Raw genomic sequence first — 24,048 nt, forward strand, 5'->3', positions numbered from 1 at the left:
CCATCCAGCCTGGCCTTGAGCACTGCCAGGGAGTAGCACTATTCCAGTTTATTGGTCTATAGCAGTTACACTTCAAGTACCACACTTGAACTTTTTTCAAGCCCAGAAACCACTCCAGGGGAAAAAAGCTATCACCTAGGAGAAATTCAATGTACCTAGAAAAACACTAAGGACAGAATTGTGGATGCAAGCCCCAGCTTATGCAGCAGAAATGCAATCAAATTTGAAGCACATGCTCCAGGGTGGGCGGGGCTTGGAGCAATCTGTTCTAGTGGAAGGTGTCCCTGCCCATGGCAGGCGGTTGAACTGGATGAGCTTTAACACTCCTTCCAACCTAAACCAGTCTGTGATTCTATTATACCCTGTATCAGGAAAACTCTACCAGATGACGAAATTTGCCCTTGCCTCCTTGTACTGTACAGGGTACTGCACAGGGAGAAGGGAAAGTCCACTTCTTTTGAAAAAGACAGCAGAGAAGCCAGGACCAAGACTGGCTATGTACAATGTTGAATTGTCACTCAGCCTTACATGCACAAGCTGCCATGTTGAACCACTCAAACACTATGAAATAAAAACACTTATTCATGTAAAAGTAACACAGAACTAAAAAATGAATTGATTAAAATTCTCAATTGTATGCTAACTAATAAAAATTTGATTATGTCAAATCATGTTTTCATGAGTCTTACACGAATTAATACCGAGTATGTCAGCTGTGGTAAATTTAACAGAAAGCATGTAACACAAATGTCTTCTATCAACCTCTGAATTAGCTGTGCAATCACACAGAGAACATCCACTCACCTAAACACTGTGGTATTACAAAATCATAAGTCTACCCATGAAGGTCTAGAAGCAACTTGACAGGCAGGCAGACCAGACATTGAGTCAGTTTCAAGCTTCTCTGTCCACAAGGAAACTCTAAGATTCTTGAGAGAGGAATACGATAAACCCTGAATATATGTCTGGATTAATTCACAATTAGCTCGATTTTGACCAGTCTAAAGCCTTAGAATTGCAATTAGAAAAAAAAAAAATAAAAATTAGCTTCTAAAAAAGTTGCTTTTAAGAAGGGAGAAAGATCCAGGGCAGTTCTCACAAACAGCTCTAGGAATACTGCAGTTGAGAAGTGCAGCTTTATCAAGCACAACAGCACTACCAGAAAACCTGAAGAGACAAATTTCCCCCCTGCCCCCACTACTGACTTTCACAGAAAAACAATAAAAAAAGAACACAATTACACAACAAAAGATCAACCTGTCAATATAAGGAGTATTGCTAAAACAAAACGTCTGTCATTTGGCATAAAAAATATTACTAGAAATTAACAGAAAAAGACTAAGCATTATAAATGCAAACGATAAACCTGAGTTATGTCATTCTGTCATTCAACAAACATCACATCAGTTTTACATGTGTGACTGAATATATTATAATACTGCTTCTTGAATATCATCTGTGAATGCACACATTTTCAGAATGTTACCAGGCACACTTGAACTCCTCGCTCTTAACAGAATATCATCTCAAATGTACTTGCATTTTCTACATGTTCTTTTAGTAAAAAACTAGTGGAGCTTTAACACAATCAAAAATTGTTCTAAAAATGTATGAAATGAAAAGCTCATGCTTTTGTAATATGAAGAAAAGAGTACAACAGATGTGAAGTCATTTCGTGGATGTTTCTGTTTAGACAGACCTGGAAAATGGAGTTTCTAACAAATAAAAGATAGCAAGCAACTCCTATAGGCTTACAATTCTCTATGATGACTCTTGATTTGTTATTATTACCCTGAAGCTCTTTAAACAATTTGGATTCTTAATAATATACACAGAAGGAGGAGAGATCGTGGATAAAGGTAGTAGTTCCAGAGACGTGGTACCCTCTGGAAGCTTGCTACCCTCCTTGCAATGTGGTAGGGTTAGGGAAAATGTATGTGTAATTCTAATTTTGGCATCCTACTGATTATGTATACTACTCTTTCTAGCCTTTCCATAATAGTGGTCTTGATTAAAGACCATTGTTCAGGAAGGGAAGCACATGCATTTCCAGATGGCATAAATATGCTGCAATGACTAAACAACATCTGATGAACACATGCAGATCTGGCAGCACACCAGAAAGAAACCACTGCATCCATGCTATATATGTACTGTCTGACAAACTTGAGATAAACCACACAGCCAGATTAGGATGGGTAAAATCTGGGAATACACCACCTCCCAACTCCAAGTCTTAAAAACTGTTAGTAACAATGATAAAAAAAGAAAATTATTATAATGTCAATTTTAGGTATCGGCTTGTCCAACACAAGTTAAAATCAAAATACCTTAAGTTTTTTTTTTTTTCCTCCTGTTTCTAATAAAGCAGTTATCAGGACAGCTTTGAAATGTTTGCTTCCTGTTTAGCCTGTTCTCTTTGTCTTCTTGTACGTTAAATCCTGATGATCTCCATACTCAAATTCATCCCTCCTTTCTAAGTTGATGACTCTTAGTCCCACTTCCATCCCCTAGGCTCGTCTCCTGAATACCTCATTGCCTGCCCAAGCTCAGCATGGCTACAGAACAGAGATGCCGCCTCATCCCAGTGTTGACATTTATTCTTACATTATAATATATATCATAATATATAATATAAGGCATGCTACACTGTTTAAACTCCTTTGTGAGCCCAAGGAAATAAAAGATGATAGTAAATTCTTCCGTTTTCAACTGTTAGGGAAACAAACAAACAAACAAAAACCCCCAACAAACCCAAAACTAAAAAACCTTGAAATTAAAAAATTATCAAGTTCTGTGACAAAGCCATAAAAATGCGTCTCCTATTGCTTTGCAAATTGTATAGCAACCAACTAACTGTGCACAGAACTAGTATAAAATGTAACCAGCAGCTGAATGTAACTGAAAAGTTATTTTAGCTAAGTTAGAATTTTATCCCAAGCTAAACTGCAAATATATTATGCATCATCCAAGAGTTCATCCATTCATACACTCTTTTCTAGTGAGAAAAAAGACAATTCAAAATCGTTTAGACTAAAGACACTAATAACCCACACTGATCAGTTTATAGCTTGTACCCGATTAAGCAAATCATTAACAAAAAACTTTTCTCAGGAAACTACAGGACTATAGAAATGCCAAAAAAAGTACTGCTTATTAACAGGAACTGAAAAGCATCACTTTGCAAACCAGAGGATCTTCTCACCAAAGAATATCCCTTTGAAGTCCCACACAGCAGGTAGAAGACAATCTGATGAGATTTACACATCTGACTTCAATGCAATTGATAATATTTGTTAATAGAAGCTACAACAGCAATTCCTGAATTGGAGAATGCAGTTTATTACTGGAGAGGATGAGGACACAGGGGCATCATTTTTCTTTTCCTACTGATTTCTCAGTGTTGGAGAGGTTTTTCCACTCCCTGCTCTCCCTTCCCCCCCATTTGAGTCAGGTGAAATGACTTAGAATAACGTAATATTGCAATAATCCAAATTGAATGAGCAGTAAAAAACCTGGACTGCTTCCAAATTCCACTTTTTTGGTACCTCTGCAACCCCTAAGCGCACTGGAAAGGTTCTGTTACCAGAAAATAGCATATGCTTACACATTTGTGTTCTACTAATAACCTACAGGTATTAATCATGCACTGAGAAGACAATGTTAAGACAAGCAGCACTAAGAGAATGTGCTTATTGAACAGAGCAAAATTCTGTACCTAGAAGTCTTAAAAAAAAAAATCCCCAAAACTTAGATTTGCCAAAGAACCCATACAGAAGAACAAGGATTTGCATTCTGAAAGCCCCCAAATCCCAAACCACTACCAGTTACATTTTATATCCAACAAAGCAATTAAATCTAAATCTTAAGTGAATTGGCAGATGATAATTACAGGAGCATCTGAGATGAAAACAAACAAAATCTCCAAACCCCAAGACAAATAATTTTCTGTGGAAGAGCTTTTCCACAGAATGACACTACCTAGAAACTTACTCTTCAAACTGCACACTTTATCTGCCTCTCTTGGAAACGTATTTCTGTAAGAGAAGCACGTTCATGATTTGAAAAACAGAGAACCTACCTTCCAAAGAATTTTCCAGTGATACTAATACACTTTATAACAATTCTAAATTAATATTTCCTCACAAAAAAAAAAAAAAAAAAATCAAGTATATATGCAATTTGGCTTCAAATTCTAAATCTCAAATCAAAGAGACCTAGGCTTTGTCCTCTGCGATAAAACCCAAACCTACCACACATGCTGTTTGACATGTAAGAGGCCACAACTAACATTCTGTGAAATCCTAAGGTCAGACATACATGTTTACAGTGTTTATAGTTAGGCAGCAAAATTAGAATAGCACTGCTCCACCAGAAAACAGCTGACTTTGTTCTGCTTATTGTACAGTCAAACTAGGAACTTGTTTTCATTGTTCAGAGAAAACTTTAAGTAAGAATTACTAATATACAGTAACTTCATAAGATAAGTCAACAAGCAAAGATATATGTATTTCATGTCACTGCAATTTAAAGGAAGAAAGGAGGAGGCATAACATCTTCCTCACTGCACAGTTACCTTATTTCTGCACCACATTACACAAAGATATTTCTGTATTTACCAGTTCTTTAAAAAAAATTAACATTTCAAATTTGCTCTTTCTTACATTTCAAGACAATCTCAGTATGTTAACTGTAGCAAAACTAGTGTGTGTGTCAAAATTAGCTGGAAGCATTTAGTTTGAGAGTTAAAACATATCCATTCAGTATTTTATACTGGTAAAGATTCTATCTTAAGTGAATACAAAATCTAACAGAACATTATCATCCCTATGCTTAAGGGTTTTCCTGTGCCTTTGCAGGTAGAAATACGAATGCTTCCTGTGGAGCTGTAAAAGCATTTCTGAGGCGAAACATAGGTGAAATTCCTGCTGTTCTTCCAGCTCTGACTGTTGTTCACCCTCACAGAGAATATGGAGCTAGAGTCCTATAGTAAAGTTTCAAGAGCCACACACACACTAATCTCTTTTCCAGAGCATCTACTGTCCTCTATATTTTTCTTGGGAAACTAAGACTTGACAATATTCCGTGAGTTGTATATTTTCCTCCTAAAATTAAAGCATTTTGTACTCAGCTGTACAAGTAAAAGTAAGACTTGTTATGTACACAGATATTTGAAAGGCACAGTAGGTATGCTAATATGAAGGAACTGAGAGGGTGGAAGGGGAAACAACACAGTAACATCAGAAGGTACAACTTAATTTTTTTTCTTGTATAAACCAAATAAATCTGTTATTTTGTTATTTTAGGAAGATTTTACAGTTATTTTTAATATAATTAGACGGTCTTTGCACTCATGAAATAAGAAAATGCCTTTTATAGCATCATTTACAATAAGCCTTAAAACAGTTAAACTATGTTTTTTTGTTTAGTTAGTATTTGTGGATTTCACCACAACTATCCAACAGGTAACGTTTCATTGCAGTGTTTGAGTCTTCCTTTTTCAATAATCCTTCATTTTTAGAGGTATATACTATCAGTATTTTAAATGCACTGCCCAACAGTTCCCAAACCATTGCTTAGCAGGAGTGGCAATCAAATAGCTTATTAGAAAAAACAAGAAAAAACAGAGTAACTAAATTCTCCAGGACTTTTGTCAAATATTGTACACATATTAATATCTGGGGGAAAAAAAAAAAAACAAACCAACACAACCAAACAACTTTTCTTACCTCAAGGCTACAGAAGTGATCCACTGCATTTAAAGTGATCACACAAGACCTGAAGAGTTCCTAAAAGTACACGCCAGGCAAAATGGGGAAAATCATGTAGCACTTACAACTCTGATATTATACAAAAAATAACACCTTATGTTTTTATTATATAAGGCACATAGAAAGCTGTGTATAAACCAGGCTTCCAAGGAACTCATTCAAAGGCACACTCTTAAATCCTGAAGTACATGGATATAAATGATAAAGAAACATTGCTTTTACACTGACATATAAATTAATCATTTCATCCTCCTGTCTTTTCAGTTAAGCAGTTAGTCAAATTGCCTGGGAAACAATCTGAACTCTCAGTGACCTTTGTTATCCAAACAACATATCCTCGGTGGTTTGGAGCAAAGTAGCTATTCAAACCTTGAACCAAAACAACCTGGACAGCATAAAGCTCTCTACCGATTTTACCTCACTCATTCAGTATGCTCTGAGAAGTTTCAATTATGAACTTCTCCAACTATTTTAACTTGTAAACTCATACTGAACTCACAACCGACCAGGGAAAAGCAGACACAGGAAATGGCAGAGACAAATAACAGTATCTCTTCCATCAGCCTAATCAGCATCAGTACTGTATCTAAGGTGGAACTACTTGAGCTCATATCCTCCGTTTACAAATTTACACAAAGAGTAAGGAAAAAAAAAAAAAAGAGGCTGTCACATTACTGTAAAAAAGAAGACGGCTAGCCTGCTAGCACTCAAATAATTGTCTATCAAAAACTGTTTAATCAATGAAACTGCCGGGGGGGGGGGGTGGGGGGGTGGGGAGGAAAAAAACCTCTTGCCGGATTTCCACTATTTATTATATGTGGAGAGACTCGCTAAAGTACTTGGAAAGATTTACTTCCAAGTGGTCACCTACTTAGATCAAGCGCTAAATCACTGACTCTGTGATGGTGTTTGTTTAGGTGGCAGCAGTTTAGTTGGCGAAGGCTCAATGGCCCCTCACTGAGATCTCTGTGTGTGTGGCCCATTTCGTACTGCAGCTGGCTTGACACACAAGTCCCACTGTATACCAAGTCCATTGTTATTTTAATGTGACTCTTAACAGACTACTTTGCCCTTACCTCCCTAAAAACAGCTCCTGAGGGCAGAGTGCTGAAAGCCCCATGGCAGAGCCACCTGTCATAAGGAAGATAAATCACAAAATACATCAGAATTTTTAAAAGTATAATCTTTTTAGGCTCAGTTACATCAGGCTGAGATGCAGCTAGAACAAGCATTTATAAAACTCACATAGCATTTGATCTTCTTTGATCACTATTTCACATAGGTAAGTGAGAAAGTCCTAAATCCGTACGGATTTAAATCAGATTATAGTTCTGACATTTTTAAAATCCCATGCCACTATGACATTGCAAAAGAAATATGTCACACAGGTATCTCTTCTAAACCAGATAGTAATTATTTGTGAGTTGGGGAAGTTTTTCATTCATTAAAAAAAAATAAATATGTCAGTACCCTAAGCAGACTCATTCATTACGTAAATAATAGTATAAAGAGTATAAAGAATATAAAGAATACTGTTGGAGGAGTTGAAAGCACTGACCTTTAAGCATCTAGATTTGGTAGCAGACATCAGTTCAGTGAAGGAACCTATCTCTTAATCAGTTAAACAGGTGAATTAGGTTGTAAATTGTAGTCTTCTGAATTACTGTTAGATGCTGCAAATGACTCCCCTGATCTTTACTTACACTGAAGGTAAAAATTACATAAAAATATCCAAACGGATTTCACATCTGTATGCAGCCTGTCTTCCTACACTCCCCTAAGCTGTTGCAGGGTCTCTCTCCTTTGCCTTCAAAATAGGGCTTTCCTTAACACCTACAAGTCCAGCCTTAATTAGCAGCACAAAAGATGGGGAAATAATTTTAAGGAGCCACAGACAAGTTTTTAATCTCGAAACTTATTTACTTCCATAAGCAAACAAGGGATAATTATTCTTCCCTACCAGTTAAGAAAGGAAAAACAATCTGATCTTCAACAGCTTGTTTGTAAGTTTACCTCAATGAGGAGGTGTTTACAATGTCACCTTTTAGCGCTATTGTGGAGAATCATCTGTCAGACTAACCACTCTCAAATGTTTCATCCAGACTACAAAAGTCACAATAAACTTTGAACAACCAACTTGTGGCAGCTAATGAGGGATGATAAACCTATTCTCACGAGGCAACCTGCAAAATCTACATCCTCCAGCCTGCTGCTCTTCAACGTGTGTGTCTGTATCTGTAAATACAAGTTCCTTTGTGAAGACGCTGTATGTGTGAGCACAGTCTGGGCAGGCTAGAAGAGATTCACAGGTTTGGGGGATGAAGAATACCTATTAAGGCATCTAGTGTACCGTACTGCCAAGTCAGGATAGTTACCCCTACAGTGCATTTTCTATTTCTTTGTCCAATCTGTAACGACTGCCCCATACAGTTTTGGCACATAACTCTATTTTAGGTTAAGCAGATCTTTAGCAAGCTGCTCCAAAGAATGTAAAAATTATTTCAAATACCACAGTTCGCTACAGTTATGGAAACAAAAATTTATAATCTGACGCATTTTATTGTCATCAAGTGACTTATTACCAGTCCCTAGTCCAAAATCACGCAAGAGACACTAGTGACATAGCTAACTTTACCTCACATCAGTAAATAATGATTAAATTGCTGATCACATTGTAAACACTGCTTTGTAAGGCCTAAAATTTTAAACACTAACTTCTGATGCACTACCATATTGCTATTTATGACAAATTATCTGGTTAGTAATTTCCTAGTGATATCTGAAGCATGCTAAATATGTACAGAGTATGTGCCATATAGGGAAATACTTGCAAAAAGCAGGAATCAAATGATATCCCAAGGTGGTATACACAGATGTAGCAGTATACTTGCCCAACATGGGTACGATATAAAAAAAAAAAAAAAAAAAAATTATAGCTTAACATTCTTTCTCTGCTTTCTTGGATACATTCTCTTTGTGTATTAAAGTAACAAAAATTAGTAAACTCCATACTATTACAGATAAGTGTGAAATGCAAATGCATCAAGAATGTTATTTAAGATTATTCATTTAAACTACGGTATCTACAAAAAAACGTGAATTTTCTTAGCAAGGAGACAGAACATGAAGCAGCTTGTCCCACAAGCTGCAAAAATTCACCACTGTGAATTCCTTAACATGCTTTCAACAACCACATTCCAGCTTGGGTATACCCATCATGTACCTAAACTTCAGACTTTTCAGACAGCAATTATTTATAGACTGCATAGATAAAATTTTTAAGTAAGGGCACAGGACATAACTGAATCTATGATGTATTCAGAAGAAAAATGGCGAATTGTTTTGCAGACATTGTAACTCTTCATTTTTTACAGGAATTAGTGTTATATGAAGGCTGGATGGAAAACCGTGGCAAAGCAGTGCACTCGAAATTATTGGCTGAGATGGACATAAGTGACTGTTGGCGATCAACATCATCGTGTAGGTATGTTTCACTAAAATTAATGAAATATAATTCAGTTTCTGTATACAAGCATGCATATACCTCTAACAAAAGGCATACTGATTTTCCAAGAGTATTAAATTTATTCTTAGGAACCTGTGTACTCACTGGATTAAAAAAAATCCAATAATAGACAGCTGCATGAATTGATAAGCATTTTATAGCTCACAAAATATGACAATGCATTTCAGAAGTTCTGGTTGGGTTTTTTTAACTAAAAAGATTTAACTGCATTATTTAAGACTAAGCTAAAGATTCAGCATTAAAACACAACCAACCATATTTTATGCATAGCTTTCTGTACCCTCTCCTTTTGTTATGTATCAGATGATAAAAAACATTGGTTTAAGAATAGTAATCTTCTACTTATTCCCAACAATTTAATGGACTTTTCTCACAATGATTATTAATAATAGAATGGGGTACGAGAGAAGTAGGGAACTTTAAAGTAGTATTAAGGGTCCTACTGTCAAAATTGGAAATGACTGTTTTTTTTCCTTTATGCCCACATTTTTAAACAAAAACATGAAGACTACCTACCTCTCTCAGTTTGACTGCAGATAGCACATCTAACAAAAGAAATGCAGCACAGTTTAACCAAAAGCTCCCCTCCCTCCACTCACACATCTCCATCATCATCCTGCTACCCCTTACCCAGCCCATGTGGTAATTTATACACATATACATACATAAACACACACACAGAGTTCCTGAAATATGAAAAGATAAAATTTTCATACTGATTAAACCGAAGACGTACAGACAAAATATAAATACCCAGTAAGAAAAATAAGTACTGGTAACAGATAAACACTGAATTTAAGTCACATTTAAGTTGCAGGGTAGTTTCTCTAGGCTTTCTCTGCAGTAAACGTACATTTAGCTGAATCTCAGCCGACTGGATGTACAGAGCCCAGGAAGATGAATTTCCTAATTTAGTACTGAATTATACACATAATGAGTGCTTTCACAAAGAATTTGCAAGATGTTTGAAACATACGCTATTATATACCTGAAAGCTATTTGTAATTCTGACAAAGGCTTTGGCAGTTTTATTTGCAGGCACTAGTTGGGGGAGGGGGGGGGAGGGGAGGTATATTTTCACCCAAGAAATTACATCTTTTCTAAAAACACTCTTTTGACATCCAAAACTAAAAGCATGCATAGCAATCAGAACACTTTGTATTTTCAATTTCTTTGGCCAGATTATTATTTTCCCAAATTGACATAATGATGTTTTCATATGAACTAAATTTCTCGTAAGCTTTAACTGATGGAAACATGTATTAGGTGGGCCCACATATATATAGATATATTTCCTTAATAAAAATATAGCATGCATTTCATCTGTCTGGTATTTAAAATATATTATGTGTGACACAGAGAAGAAAAACAGGATTCTTAAAATTACTGCTCTTATTTTCTAAATACAATTTGGTCCTAACCTTATAATCCCCCTCTAATACAGCACTTCTGTCCTAGACCCTTTGTGAAGAGTACTCAGCCCTGTGTGCTCACAACAAGCACCACGGAACAGTTAGAGATCCCTATGGGTAAATACACAGAAATACTGATAATGCAGCTTAGAAGACTTGCATCACCTATCTTTTAACATCTCACTTGAGCCAAACTGTGATGAAATTTCTTATATTGCACAAGGAAAAGGGTGTATAATGAAGTATCCAGAAGAAGCCAAAATTTATCCCACTGAATCTTTCTCTGCTTACTAAAATGGAGCCAGACTGACAATATGTGTTTGAGCTGCTACTGAATGGCCCCCATCTTTAAAGTGCATTTTTCCTCATCTCATGCAAGAGACACATGAAAGAGATACATACTCCCACTAGAGGTTTGTGACCAATACTCATGCTACCTTTTATGCCCATTTCCAGTTCAGTGGAAAAAAGTATTTCCATCTTCCACTTCCAACAGACACATGTCAGAGAAGGTAGTTTCTTTGTTTTGCTTGGTTTTGTTACAAGTCAGACACCTCTGCTGGTTTATTAAGAGGTGCTACCTACAAAATTAACCAAATGAGAAGCAGAGCAAGTTCCAGTGGTCTGAAGAATAAATAGTTTTCAAACAAAACAGGTATGACAATCCCCACACACTTTGCTCCTAGACATAACTCCATGCTGTATTTTTCTCCACAACAAAAAAAAAAAGAGGTCTGGTTAAGGATATTCACACTCCTCTCTATCTGCAATCTGATCTCCATTCTCTCCCCACAGTTTTCTTCCCCTTGATAATGCCAGTAAAACTGATTGTAGAACTGTGCCCCGAACTAGACCTGTGTAATTTTAAATCAGCGGTTTTTAAACCCAAATTATTTTACTAATGCAGCAGAGTAGTCAGTCAGTCCAACAGCATAACTGAAGCTGTGACAAACATTGGGAAAGGCTGCGCATTGATTTTTAAGGAGGGGGAAAGAAATCAAAAACAAGAGTACAAGCAAGGAGGATTACCTTAAATTACTTTCTTCACCAGAAAAGCTTTAACACCAAATCACAACATGAAATAACCAAAAGTATCTACAAATACAGATTCTACTGGTTTCTTTCCTACTTTAAAACGACCATTTTCTTTGCAGCCAAGAAACCAAAATAGAACCACATACCCGGCTGTAATGTAATGCAATTCCAAGAAGGAAACACTTTTAGCATTAGCTTCCAAAAGATTTGAGGTAAATAAAAAAAGCTCATTTCAAAAGTATGTTTTTGCATTTGAAAATAATCTTACTTACATTTTAATATGTTTCCTTATTTATGTGCATATAGAGAGAAGAAAGAAGAAACAAGCACAGCAGAAATGTTTTGGGCATTTGTAATTTTAAATGGAAAGCATACTTCCTAAATTAGGAATTAAGAATAAAGCTATACTACATGGAATATATCATCTTAATACTGAACTACAGCTCCAACGTGCAGGTAAAAACATAAAATTATAAAAATATAAAATAATAATAACAACAACAATAATAATAATAATAATAATATAAAAACATAAAATTATAGAGTGGTTTGGGTTGGAAGGGACATCAAAGCTTATCCAGTTTCGACCCCTTGCCACGGGCAGGGCCACCTTCCACTAGACCAGGTTGCTCCAAGCCCCCTCCAACCTGCCCTTGAACACTGCCAGGGATAGGGCAGCCACAGATTCTCTGGGCAACCTGTACCAGAGCCTCACAGGGGAAGAACTTCTGCCCTAAAGCTCATCTCAGTCTCCCCTCTTTCAGGTTAAAGCCATTCCCCCTCAACCTATTACTACATTAATCCAAAATTTACATAGAGAAATAATATACATATGCAGTAGCATTTAAGAAAGTAACACAGAAATAGTTATATTGGTACCAGCTCTTGATAGGAAACCTCAAACTTGTTTCTAGTTTGGCCAGTGGCAGAGCTCACAATATCCAGTCAGAAAAACGTATTGCAGGTCTGTCAATTTCAAATAACCTAATAAAATACATAAATGTACCAAAAAGGTCCTTCTCATAGTTTAACATTCAAATTGAAACATTTAACTATACTTACAGAGCCATCCTTCAGATTTCTTTCATAGGAGAAGTGACACTCCATATTTTCATCATCCCTTGAAACAGCAAAGTTGTATCTGCCAACTGATTCTTCTCCAACTATCAATGCTTTCTTCAGTTCTTCAACATACTTTTCTCTGTTCATTTCCATGTCAGCAGCCTCCCTAGAAATTTCAGCTTCGGACACTATCAGAGAGAGACATATGAGAAATAACCTTATGTGTATTTGTGAATACGCGTAAATGTATATGTGAGCATGTATATGTATTTATATGAACATACAGACAGACACATACTGTAAGGAATAGGCAAAATTTAATATCTTAATGGAGACTATTTATTCCTGGACATACAATGTGCCAGATGCTAATAGAAATGTAGCAGGAATACTGCTTTTTCCTAAGAATTGAGTTTTGTTCCTTTGTTTCCTCTCTAAAAATGGTTTATTGCTACCAGTCCACAATTCTACTTGCCTAAAGTTATTCTGAATAACACTAACCTGATAACGAAGTAGAATGTTTGAACTATGATTTATTGTGCCCTCTGAGGTCTCTTTGAAACCATGTAATCTGAACCCTGTAAGACAACAGATGAAATTGCCTCCTCACACATTCTTAACCCAGTTTTCCTAGTTTATAACTTACAATCTTAAGAAAAAACAAGCTGTCAATTTACAAATGAAACTACACCACAAGACTCAAGAATCCTTGTTTTACCCTTCACACTCAAACACCACTAAATGAGGGATGTGTCTCCAGTTTGCACTACATAAGGTCTATGAAGAAAATTTTGTTCCATTCCTTTGAAGATGATGAATGACTGAATACAGTACAGAACAGGCCAATAAAGACGTACTGTTGTTAAAAGCTATGATAGCCTCTACCATCTGCTTCTGATCATTTATTTCTTCCTAAACCTTGGTAAAACCTCAAACTGAAATGGCAGCTTACCAAAACCCACCATCTTTCACTACGAGTAGCAAGAAACAGTTCTTGATTTTACCTCCTGGGCCCCTGGTTATCTTACTTCCTTTTTAGTTTATTCTACATAGTGTTTTCTCAGAACTTTTAAAGATCAAAATGTTAATCAGAATAACGATCTCAATGAGTGCAGAGTTTTCTTGCACAGACAGATGTAAGCAAAGACTCTAAATTAAAGATAGGATGTGTATAACATACTGCAGGCTTTCAAGTGTAGCTTACCAATACAGTATTTTAGATTGTTTACTTAATTAACAGAAGTGTTTCCTTTTCTTCTGGCCAGTCTTCTCAGGAGACTGCTCTGGATTGTCATTTGCCCCTACCTGCTCTTCGACCTTTCTAAAATTTGAGGGAGCAAGTTATACAAAAAGACATTAATTTCAAACATCCTGAGGAGAAAAAAAAAAAAGGAGAAAGAAAAAAAAAACACACACACATCAAAAGCCAGCTCAGAAACCCAGTAAAAAAGAGGTACCCCACTTAAAAACCTATTAATACCTGCATTTGCTCTCTATACAAATGCTTTTGTTCATAAGTATCAGCTTTTGTAGTCCTCCTCTCTACACAACTCAAAATATGGAAAACATGTAAGCTTTATCAGTCTTACACTTAACTGAGAGGGGTTTGTTGGGGTTTTTTGTTGGAGTTTTGTGCCCTTTTTTTTTTCTTTTTTAATAATGGGTCACAGTACTCAGTTCAGCCATCTATTCACAAATACATTAACTGTGCACACAAAGAAATACTACCTTGCTAATCACTTTAAGTGATTACATTACCATACGCCTGCAAAATCTGATAAGGCAGATCAGTCATGAACACCCCATTCTACTACTCTGTTTATAACACAGGGGAGAATTGCTATGTGAAAAAGAAGATGCAGGTGGCAGGAGAGAGCATGCTAATGTCACCACTTCAAGGAAACAAAAGGTTGACACAAAGAGAAGCTATCCTCTTCTGTGAAAAATCTCAGCCTGCATATAAGCTCATTTTAGAACAATAAATTAGTGGGTCAGAATCACACTAATTATCCCTTAGCACAAACGTTTTTTTTCCTAGCAGATTCAAATGTGTTAGGTCCTTCAAAAGCCAGAAAGCAAAGGGATGCAAAGGAACTGAACTGCTTTGAAGTTATAAGGTAAATCAAGGAAAAAGAATGGAATTAGGCTCATCAATATCAGCAACTCAGTCTCTGTCATGCAAAGATGCAAAATATCAGGTGTATGGCAGTCTGAAATCTCTCACAAAGTTCCCTATATTGTTCTTAAGAAAACACTTAAAAATGAGTATTCTCTGCTCTCTTCTTTCAAAGATACAAGAGGAAACCTGTCACACTCATAGTAACCTAGCATAAAGTAAAAGGACAAGGTATGACACATAGTATTTTACAAAATCAGCAACACCACAAACATTCAGCAGATGGCAGAAACTGCAGAAATGTCATTATATGTCAAAAAGAATAGAGGAATGCTACGGAACATGCATTACGATAAACCAGAAACAAAACAACTTCATAATCAGTATTCCCAGATTGGAGAAGGTGCTTCTATCCTCACCGTTTAAGCTGCATTACCTATATTGCACGGAAGGAAAAATAAAATGGAGATGGGTGGAATAATGAGGCAACGGAGAAGTGTGGCATATTAAATTGTATGTCCCTACAGATTTGTAAGCTGAAGATGTGTGTTCTTAGTAAAAGCACATCTCACAAAACGGAAACTACTCTGCTGTCCATTTCAGCAGATGCAATAGGCAATTGTACATAAATGCTTTTGTATGTAGCCTAATACTGACGAGCTTTAGGGAACTGAAATACTCTGAAACACCTAATGAACTAATGATCCAAAACATTTATATCTCAGTATCATCATTTGAAGAATGTTACACTTTTCAAACTTGTTTCTACAACCCAAAAGGACAAATTTAAGGAGAACTAAAGTAAGGGCAACAGCAGCCCTCCTCCTTAAGCTAGGGTTTGAAAAATGTTTGCAAAAAGGAACACAGAACAAGGAAACAGAGAAATCAATAAACACATAGCAGAATCCTTTTTTCTCTGGACGGACATCACAACCATCCTTTTTCCTTTTCTTCTCCTTTTTCCTTCTTCCTAATAGATGAAGAGAAAGAGGCTAAGACAGAGTATGATGTATACAGCCAGTTAGTACTACTTGTTCAAACAGCACTTCGAGTGCAAAGCCACAATTTAGCTGCAATGGTGAATCACTGCCTCCATCCCTGTGCACCACACCTATCTGCAGCTAGCATATGGGGCATGAACAAGAGCAAAGCCAGCATGCAGCACTGAAAACATGAGCAGACCTACAAGCAAGCAACTGCTAAGTCAACGTCAGCTCCGCATTAACCCTCACACATTAAGACTGACAGGTATTTCAGAAAAGGACTTCGTATCATCACAAACAGCGATGCAAAGCAGGAGGCTTTAAACTTACACCAGCCATTGCACATGTTACCAGTTCTTCCCTAGCTCACTGTAAGCCAAGTAGTTCAACCCTCAGCTTCAACATAACTGAATGCATCTACAGCCTGGATAGGGCTTTGAGCAACCTGGTCTAGTGGAAGGTGTCCCTGCCTATGACAGGGGATTGAAACTGGATGAGCTTTAAGGTCACTTCCAACCCAAAACAGTCTGGGATTCTATGATCTTAGATGAAGTAGCAGAATTATTTTCCAAGATATTTAAAATTTATTTTAAGCACAAAACGGATGTTACCAGAAAGGCTTAAGACTTTTGACAATTGCCACCTTTTGACTTTTTTACAATTTTGACTTTTTGACAATTGCCACCTGCATCTTGTTTTTCTTAAACTCAAAACAGTACTTTTAATGTTCATGTAAAAAGTGGAGCTTTTGTCAGGGGAAAAAAAACTAAGCCTACATGTCAGTGAAAAATGTGGGGTACAGTGCTGCTGAACAGTTATCTTGCAGAGCTAACAATCCACCAAAAATAGTAAGAATTGAGTGAGAAAAGCACACAAGAAATTTACCATCAAAACATTTCTATCTTCTTTATAAATTACAACCACCAATTTCTTCATTACCTAGCTTATTTCTTGTACAGGATGCAAGACAGAGTTGAAAGAAAAGAAGCTACTAGTACATCAGCAATCCCCTCAAGTCCCTCAAAACAATAGACAGAAATACAGAATCCCTGCTGAGTGAGGCAAACAGGGGAAGAAAAAGGTAAACTGGAAATAACTGCTGAAATAAGTGTTTGTCTAGAACAACTACTTCAACACTGAGATAAATCTTTAATGAAAATATGAAAGCTAAAAAACCAAAGGTACTAACATATGCTGTAATAGAGCATCTGGGTTTTTCCCTGGTGGTGCCTGTACCTGATGCATGTTCCTCTACCTTATAGAACTAGCAAAACTGAACAATCATTAGCAAAACATGGAATGTATAAATCTATATACCTGTAATTCTTTAACCCAATATCAACTTAATACATTAGATCATATTGCGTATTTGTGTGCTTCTCCTCCCTTCCAAGATTTATTTTGGTTTTTGGTTTTTTTCTCCTTCCTTAAATAGGACTTCTAACACTTTTCATCATCACATTAAATATACAAAACCCATAAAAGACAACTCCATCAGCAACTCTTATTAACCTCCTGGTAGGTTTTGCCAAACAAAATAATCCACAGCACGAGAAACTCAAAAGGGATTTCCCATAGCAAGAATTTTCTGACCACTGCTTTCCCTCATCCCAGATTTTGAATTTAGAGTCTAAGCAGTCTCAAACATGATGTAATAACTTAGAAAAAGTATACAAGAACTTGAACTCCTAAAGAAATTATTGAAAGGACTGCAAATTCAATAGGGTTTCCTTAGAAATGGATCACATAAGAAACAGAAGTATTCTCCTTTGGATGAATCCCTTGTGCTCATGCTAAACGGCTGTGGGTTTCTTTCTTTTCTTTTAACAGAGTGAGGTCATCTTGCTTTCACTGGTTCTCTGTTTTGGAAAATGATCATCCGTTCTGCCAGATGCAGGAAGTTAACAAAATGAGAACTGTGTTTACGTATTTTTTCTATACCCTTCCAGTTAGAGTAACATAGCTTTTACTTAGAAAAATAAGAGATTCAAAGAAACAGCTTGTCATGAATTTTAAACTGTGAATTTTTAAGTTATGTAAGAACAACCAGAAGAGCCTTTAAACAGAAAAACTAGTACGCTCAATTAGTTAAGCATTTATTAATGTTAACATCCCTTTTGTTATTTTGAAAACATATAGTTTGACTATCCTATTGTCAAATCAAGAAAGAAAAACCTTTCGTGCCAGACCGTAGTGAACCAGCATGGGAATATATGCATGTCTTGTGCAGAAACTCTTAATCAATAGTGTGTTTGAAATGTCAAAAGGAATATGGAAGAGCAGATTTAATGCATATGTAGACATATTTTAAATTAGTCTTATTTCCTAGGTTTGAAAGAAAAAAAAAAGGTAAACATAGCATTCAAAATAAGGTTAATTAATGATTAAGCTTCTTTTTATACATAGGAGCTGGATATATACACACATAGTTTGTATACACATATATTTATACAAAAAGCCCCATTAGACAGACAGACATATAGTAGGTAGATAGACAGATAAGTAGATAAGACAGATAAGACAGACGGATAGTTAAGATAGATAGTTAAGATATATAAGCTAAATAAGATAGACAGATAAGGCCCATTTGAAAGCTGAGTTTACATAGGAACTGGTGGGGGGAAACAATGCCTGCTGGGCATGGAGAAAGAAGGAAGGAACTACATGGTCATATATTCTTATAGAAAATAAAGAGTCAGAAATAGGAAAAAAAAGAGTCAGGAAAATGTTTTCACCGACAATATGCTGTGAAATATATTATTATTTCCTCCCTCTGAAACATTTTTGCCACTGAGAGAAAGGCTTCTGATCAAGCATTTAACACATTTCTAAATGAACACACAAATCTTTGCTCTTTTCGCTAAGCATGAATGAAAGAAGTACGCACCTATACAAAGACCCATTTTCTTACTCAGGTTTTCTTCTGACAACTTGTGCCAAGGAAAAAAAATAATAAAAATCTAGTCCCTTCTCCTTCTCTAAAATTCACCTGAGTACCAAACACAGGTACCTTTAATTATTATAAAACTCCTTAAAAACCATCTGCAACTAAATGCTTCTTGAACTACAGTTTGCAAATGCAACTTGCATGACTGTTCAAGAATCTGGAGAAGACACATAACGGGTACTCCAATATCACTGCACTCCATTAAATTCTTGAGAAAGAGCAAAACATTGCATATCCATATGCTAAATGAATTAGTATTAGGTCTGACACAGAGACTTTCCAAATTTGAAAGACCTCTGAACACTTCCCAGAAGATCAACTACACCTCCTCTTTCACCAGGAAGAAGTGACGTTCCTAAGAAGTTTTTGATGCAAGCTGTAGGTCACAGTCTAGAAAATGATTCATATAACAAAAAATAATATAGAACAGTAATAATAATAAAGAACAGTAATAACTTAATACAGGCTTGGGGTTTTTTGCTTTACATTATTACCTGCCCCAGTCCACGCACATTGACCATCACTTAGTGTTATACCAAAGCCAGCACCTATATCTTTTTCCCATGACACCTGTAGAAAGTACGTTGCTTCTGGATCAGAAACTGGATGAATTCTGTTCAAAGTCTTCTCCATTTTCCAGATACCTGTTCAGGAAGTAAGATAATCCTTTTATAACCAATGGCTTATTTTCCAGAGGTCCTTAGCAGTTTTACATAACCAGCTTATGAAAAAAAAAAAACCACAAAAAACCAAACCAACCCCCCCCCCCCAAAAAAAAAACCCCACAAATATAAGCATACTTAAAATGTCATTTTACTTTCCTCCACAAATTGAGGTTTTCAAACAGAAAACTGGATTACAGTAAGTAAGGTTTAAAAGAATAGTGACAATAAAGAAACGAATTTGAAGAGTCCCAAATTAGTATACTAAGAGCCAGGAAGATGAGGAAGAAAAAAATTACAATACACATACACTTCCCTACGCCTGTGTTTTTCATTTATAATGGAAAAATCAATTTAATCTGGAAAACTGATAGGCAAAACAAGCTACTAAGGTTCTCTGCAAAGCAGAGGCTGTAGTGGATGCCAGCTACCATAGAATTTCTAATTTTTAAATAATTTACTTTAAAAACTGAATGTTGCAGAACCCAAAATTTATGACGTTACAGCGAATTTTTTTGCTCAGTATCAAAGCAATTTGGCAACCTGTATTTAAGACCTTCTAAAGAATCCTATGCATTTTTATTCTGACATTATTCTGACAACAATGAATTCTCAGGGTACTCAAGAACTTTGAAACTGCATTTGGCTATTTGCTCCACAGAATAATGGAGAAACAGAAATAAAAATTTTATAAGTGAATGAAGAAGGGCTACATGTTCACTCACACACTAAATATAGCATGTGTTGATAAAAGTAGGAAAACGCAAGTGAGGCATTTAAACTACATGCAGTGAGTACAACAATGCCTGGACAGGTTAGGTATTAAAAGCTCTATCAGGTTTTCCATCTGAAGCATAGCAACAAGTGATCATGATCAGGCTCAGTTTAGCCCCTAAGACTCTGTTCTTCAAGCGGTAGTAGAGGGAAGCTCCTTCTTTGCTCATGGACATCGAGAGCCAAACCTAGAGACAGATTTAATGACCATCGGTCTTCCAAAAAGTTGGAGTTTTAGGAAGAACACTTTTAAGTGCAGCTGACTGCACTGTGTCTGACTTTTGCTCAGCTCTGTGCCCAATGACATTTTGAATGCCTTTCCCTCACCCAGACAAATGCACAGTATTTAAAGGCAGCAAAAACACATAAATATAAGACTTGTTTTTCAAGCTTAAAGCTGCATTAACTGCTGGACAACAGCTGCATTGTCAATAATAAACATTCGTTATAGATATCAATAAGGTTAATGAAATATCACATTAACTGCTTCTGATGGCTAAGTAAACCACAATATAGATCACCTTGCACTAACCAATAACATTTCTAAACAGTAAGAAGAACGTCACGTAAAGTGCCTGCTGCAAATTTCAGGCTGAGATTTGGTGAAAACATGTTACTAGGCACTTCCAGGATTCCTTGACTATCCATTAAATTTTCATCACCAAGTGCTTAAAACACTAACTTTATTTTTCCACCTTACAGCTTAAGTTCGCATAAGCACCATAACATTTCCATCTTCAGAATATTTTTCTGAGAGTTTAGGATTCAAAAGCTATGGTAGTAGTAGTACTAAATAAATCATGTACATACAGCTAAGCATCATAAATTCCCAACAACAACAGTAAAGACGGACAACTTGACTACTTGCATTCATAAACCACCGTCGCTTATACTATTACAGATGTCATACTCCACCTTTCTATTCACAGAAAATGTACCAAAACCTAAAAGCTTACTTAAAAGAAATATTGAAAAATTAATGAGTCTAAAAATGTCTTCTAATTCCATCACCAAGCAACTGGCCATTTCTGAAAATCTACAGTGTATCTGTGAACCTGAAAGCCAGAATAGTAAATCTGGGGCACTGAGGCTTGGAACAGTGCCTTTGCAATTAGTGATTACAGAACTAAAGCAATTTTAAAGATTTGTAGTGCATTAACTGCCTGGACATGAGTTAATAAACAGCACAAGACAGGAAGTACAAGTAACGTGTAGTATGTTTAAGCACACAGGCATGTACTCTCCTTTGCTTACCAGATTCCCTTTTCCTTGTTCTAGAAAAAGAGAGTCTCCTATGAAATATTTCCACACAAGTCCTTCTTTGAAAAACAGTATTTTTAAAAATACTTTAATTATTCATTTTTACTCAAAGATTATGAAAACTTGCACACAACCCAGTCAGACAGCATACAAGGTACTGATGCACACGTAGCTCAATAGGGAGGTTTTGCTTGTTGCTCAGAGAAGCTGTGGCTGCCCCATCCATGGCAGTGCTCAAGGCCAGGCTGGATGGGGCTTGAAGCAACCTGGTCCAGTGGGAGGTGTCCCTGCCTGTTGCAGGGCATTGGAATTGGATGAGCTTTAAGGTCCCTTCCAACCTAAATGAGCCTGTGATTCTATGATACACCCAAATTGCAGACTTACTGTAGCATCAAGGCCGCAATAAGTTACTGCTGACATGAGCATCTCCCAAACACTAAATGTAAATTCAAAAAGTGAAAATAATTTCAACCTGATACATAAATAACAGTTTAAAAGGCCAACCATTCAACAGGATAATTAATTGTCATAACCACCACACATGCAAAATTCCAGCCAACAGTCCTGCATGTACTTGTCCCGCCACAAATATTATTGGTTTAAAAATTAGTGAATTTTTAAACCAATGTCAAACCATTTCTCTGTTGTGACTATTATCTCAATCCATTATCACTACACCTACAAATGAAGCATAAAGACTCACAGCTGCTTAAAGTCCTCTGGGCCAGACAGTTGGTCAGAACAAAATAACTGCAGGTGTACTGACAAAGGGGTTTGTAAGAAAACATGTTGACTTGGACCTGAGCTTCTACAGAACTGGTCTCACAAGCCTGCAGAAGCTGCACTGCTTTTTAAGGTTTTACTAAAATACCCATCCCCACCAAGTCAGAATTTCATTATGAAAGGCAGCCAAAAACATAAACGGTGTAGGAGAACTGAAACTTTAAGTTAGCTTCCCATTCACATCTTTGGGTGGAAAGATAAGGATACAGCTAAGAACTGTATTAATGCTGAAAATGGTTAAACCAGCCACCCAAATTTTGGCATTCCCGCTATTTAACAGTCCAGACACTGCTGAAGCTTATTTAAAAAGAAAAAAATAAAAATCATTACATAAAACCAGGCTATTCTTACAGCATTCCAACAAACTACATTACTGAAATCAGACCCTTACTACTGCAGTTTAGAAAAGCTGCTCTGAGACTATTAGACCGTAGGAGTGCCTTTGAGTGCCATTCAATAGTCTCAAACACTATTTTGGTAGCTCTTTCCATTCACTGCCTCAACAAAATCCAAGCAGTCAAACCTCCTCCCTTAATTACGATAAAGAAAAGCTGCAGAGAAACTTATTGATTAGGGCCATAAGAAAGCCAGTGTTCTTCTCCTGAAGGGCATAAGAGGTCACAACACATACCAGCACATCACTGTGCTAGAGCCAACGATGCCAGACAAAGCTTGCAGGTGGGAACAGTCAAGTCCCACCCCAAATTTGTAAATCAGAGACTTTATTGAGGCCTTCGAACAGTTGGGGATTGAGCTGTTTATCTTTAGCACTTTGTCCCTTTGGTCTTTGGCTTCTATGATCTGTATTAGGCAATGTTTCTTTCTAAGGAGGAATCAGATGTTGGCTGGCGTGCAATTGACTGGAGTCTGCTCTCTGAACAAACAGTGTACACAGTTGCTTCTGAATAAACAAGACACTTTTAAAACTAGTTTACAAAGAATTTTATATGCTGTTTTGGACAGCATTAGGCACAGACCAAAAGCCAAACCTTTTAGCCTGCTCCAACACAGCAAAGTTGATAACAATTCGAACTTCAGTGCTTTGTTTTTTTCCATGCAGACTAATGGCTTTTTTAGAAATTGCTTGGGCTGCAGGTGTTGTAAACTTCAGCAGCTATGCATGGAAGGCTACTTACTGCTCAGAAAGAGCTACTATGTCTTTCTAATGGAGCAATTAACTTAAGTGCTTTCTTGTTGAGAAAAATAGGGAGCTATCTATAGTGAGCTCAGAAGACCAGCACATAAAGCACACTGCTATTAAAGTCTATAATTTCAACCCCTTCTGTCATTGGCTTGACCACAACACGCACTACAAATCAGAATCTAATGATCAGAAAAAAGTGCACAGTTAACCTATATTCAAAGAACAGGTACTATTCAGTAAATGCCATATGTACTTATATAAGTGGATAACTGGAGATTTAAACGAGTTCAGAAAAACTCAGCTTGCTGTTAAAGATTAAACCTAGCTATTAACACATTTTCTAACAGAAGAAAATACAATAATGTCTGTATTTATGAATATTTCTAGATACATATTTCATGCAAATTGATATCTCTAATGATAATTTAAAATTCCATTAGCTCCAAGACTTCCAGAGGATGAGAACTAAAACATCTGATGGAAACCTCAGCTATGACTCTGTTCATCTAAGAACTACTACTGACCTAATATGGACTTCCTCTTTTCTTTTTTCTTTTTGAAAGAATATGATCA

At 36.4% G+C, this 24,048-nt stretch overlaps 1 protein-coding gene across 5 annotated transcripts in view; it reads right to left on the minus strand.

Annotated features, from left to right (window-relative positions):
* The window catches only part of XRCC4 (X-ray repair cross complementing 4), a 174,576-nt gene that overhangs the window by 139,691 nt on the left and 10,837 nt on the right, over positions 1-24,048 (minus strand). For all 5 annotated transcript variants that reach the window (XM_065664059.1, XM_065664057.1, XM_065664058.1 and 2 more), the window contains exons 2-3: positions 19,347-19,496; positions 12,807-12,994 (exon numbers count right to left, since the gene is read on the minus strand). In XM_065664059.1, coding sequence (XP_065520131.1) covers positions 12,807-12,994; positions 19,347-19,485 — 327 coding nt within the window. In that variant the 5' untranslated portion in view covers positions 19,486-19,496. The remainder of the gene's footprint in view (positions 1-12,806; positions 12,995-19,346; positions 19,497-24,048) is intronic.

The sequence above is a fragment of the Lathamus discolor genome, chromosome Z (assembly GCF_037157495.1).
Source record: "Lathamus discolor isolate bLatDis1 chromosome Z, bLatDis1.hap1, whole genome shotgun sequence".
Taxonomy (NCBI): Eukaryota; Metazoa; Chordata; class Aves; order Psittaciformes; family Psittacidae; genus Lathamus; species Lathamus discolor.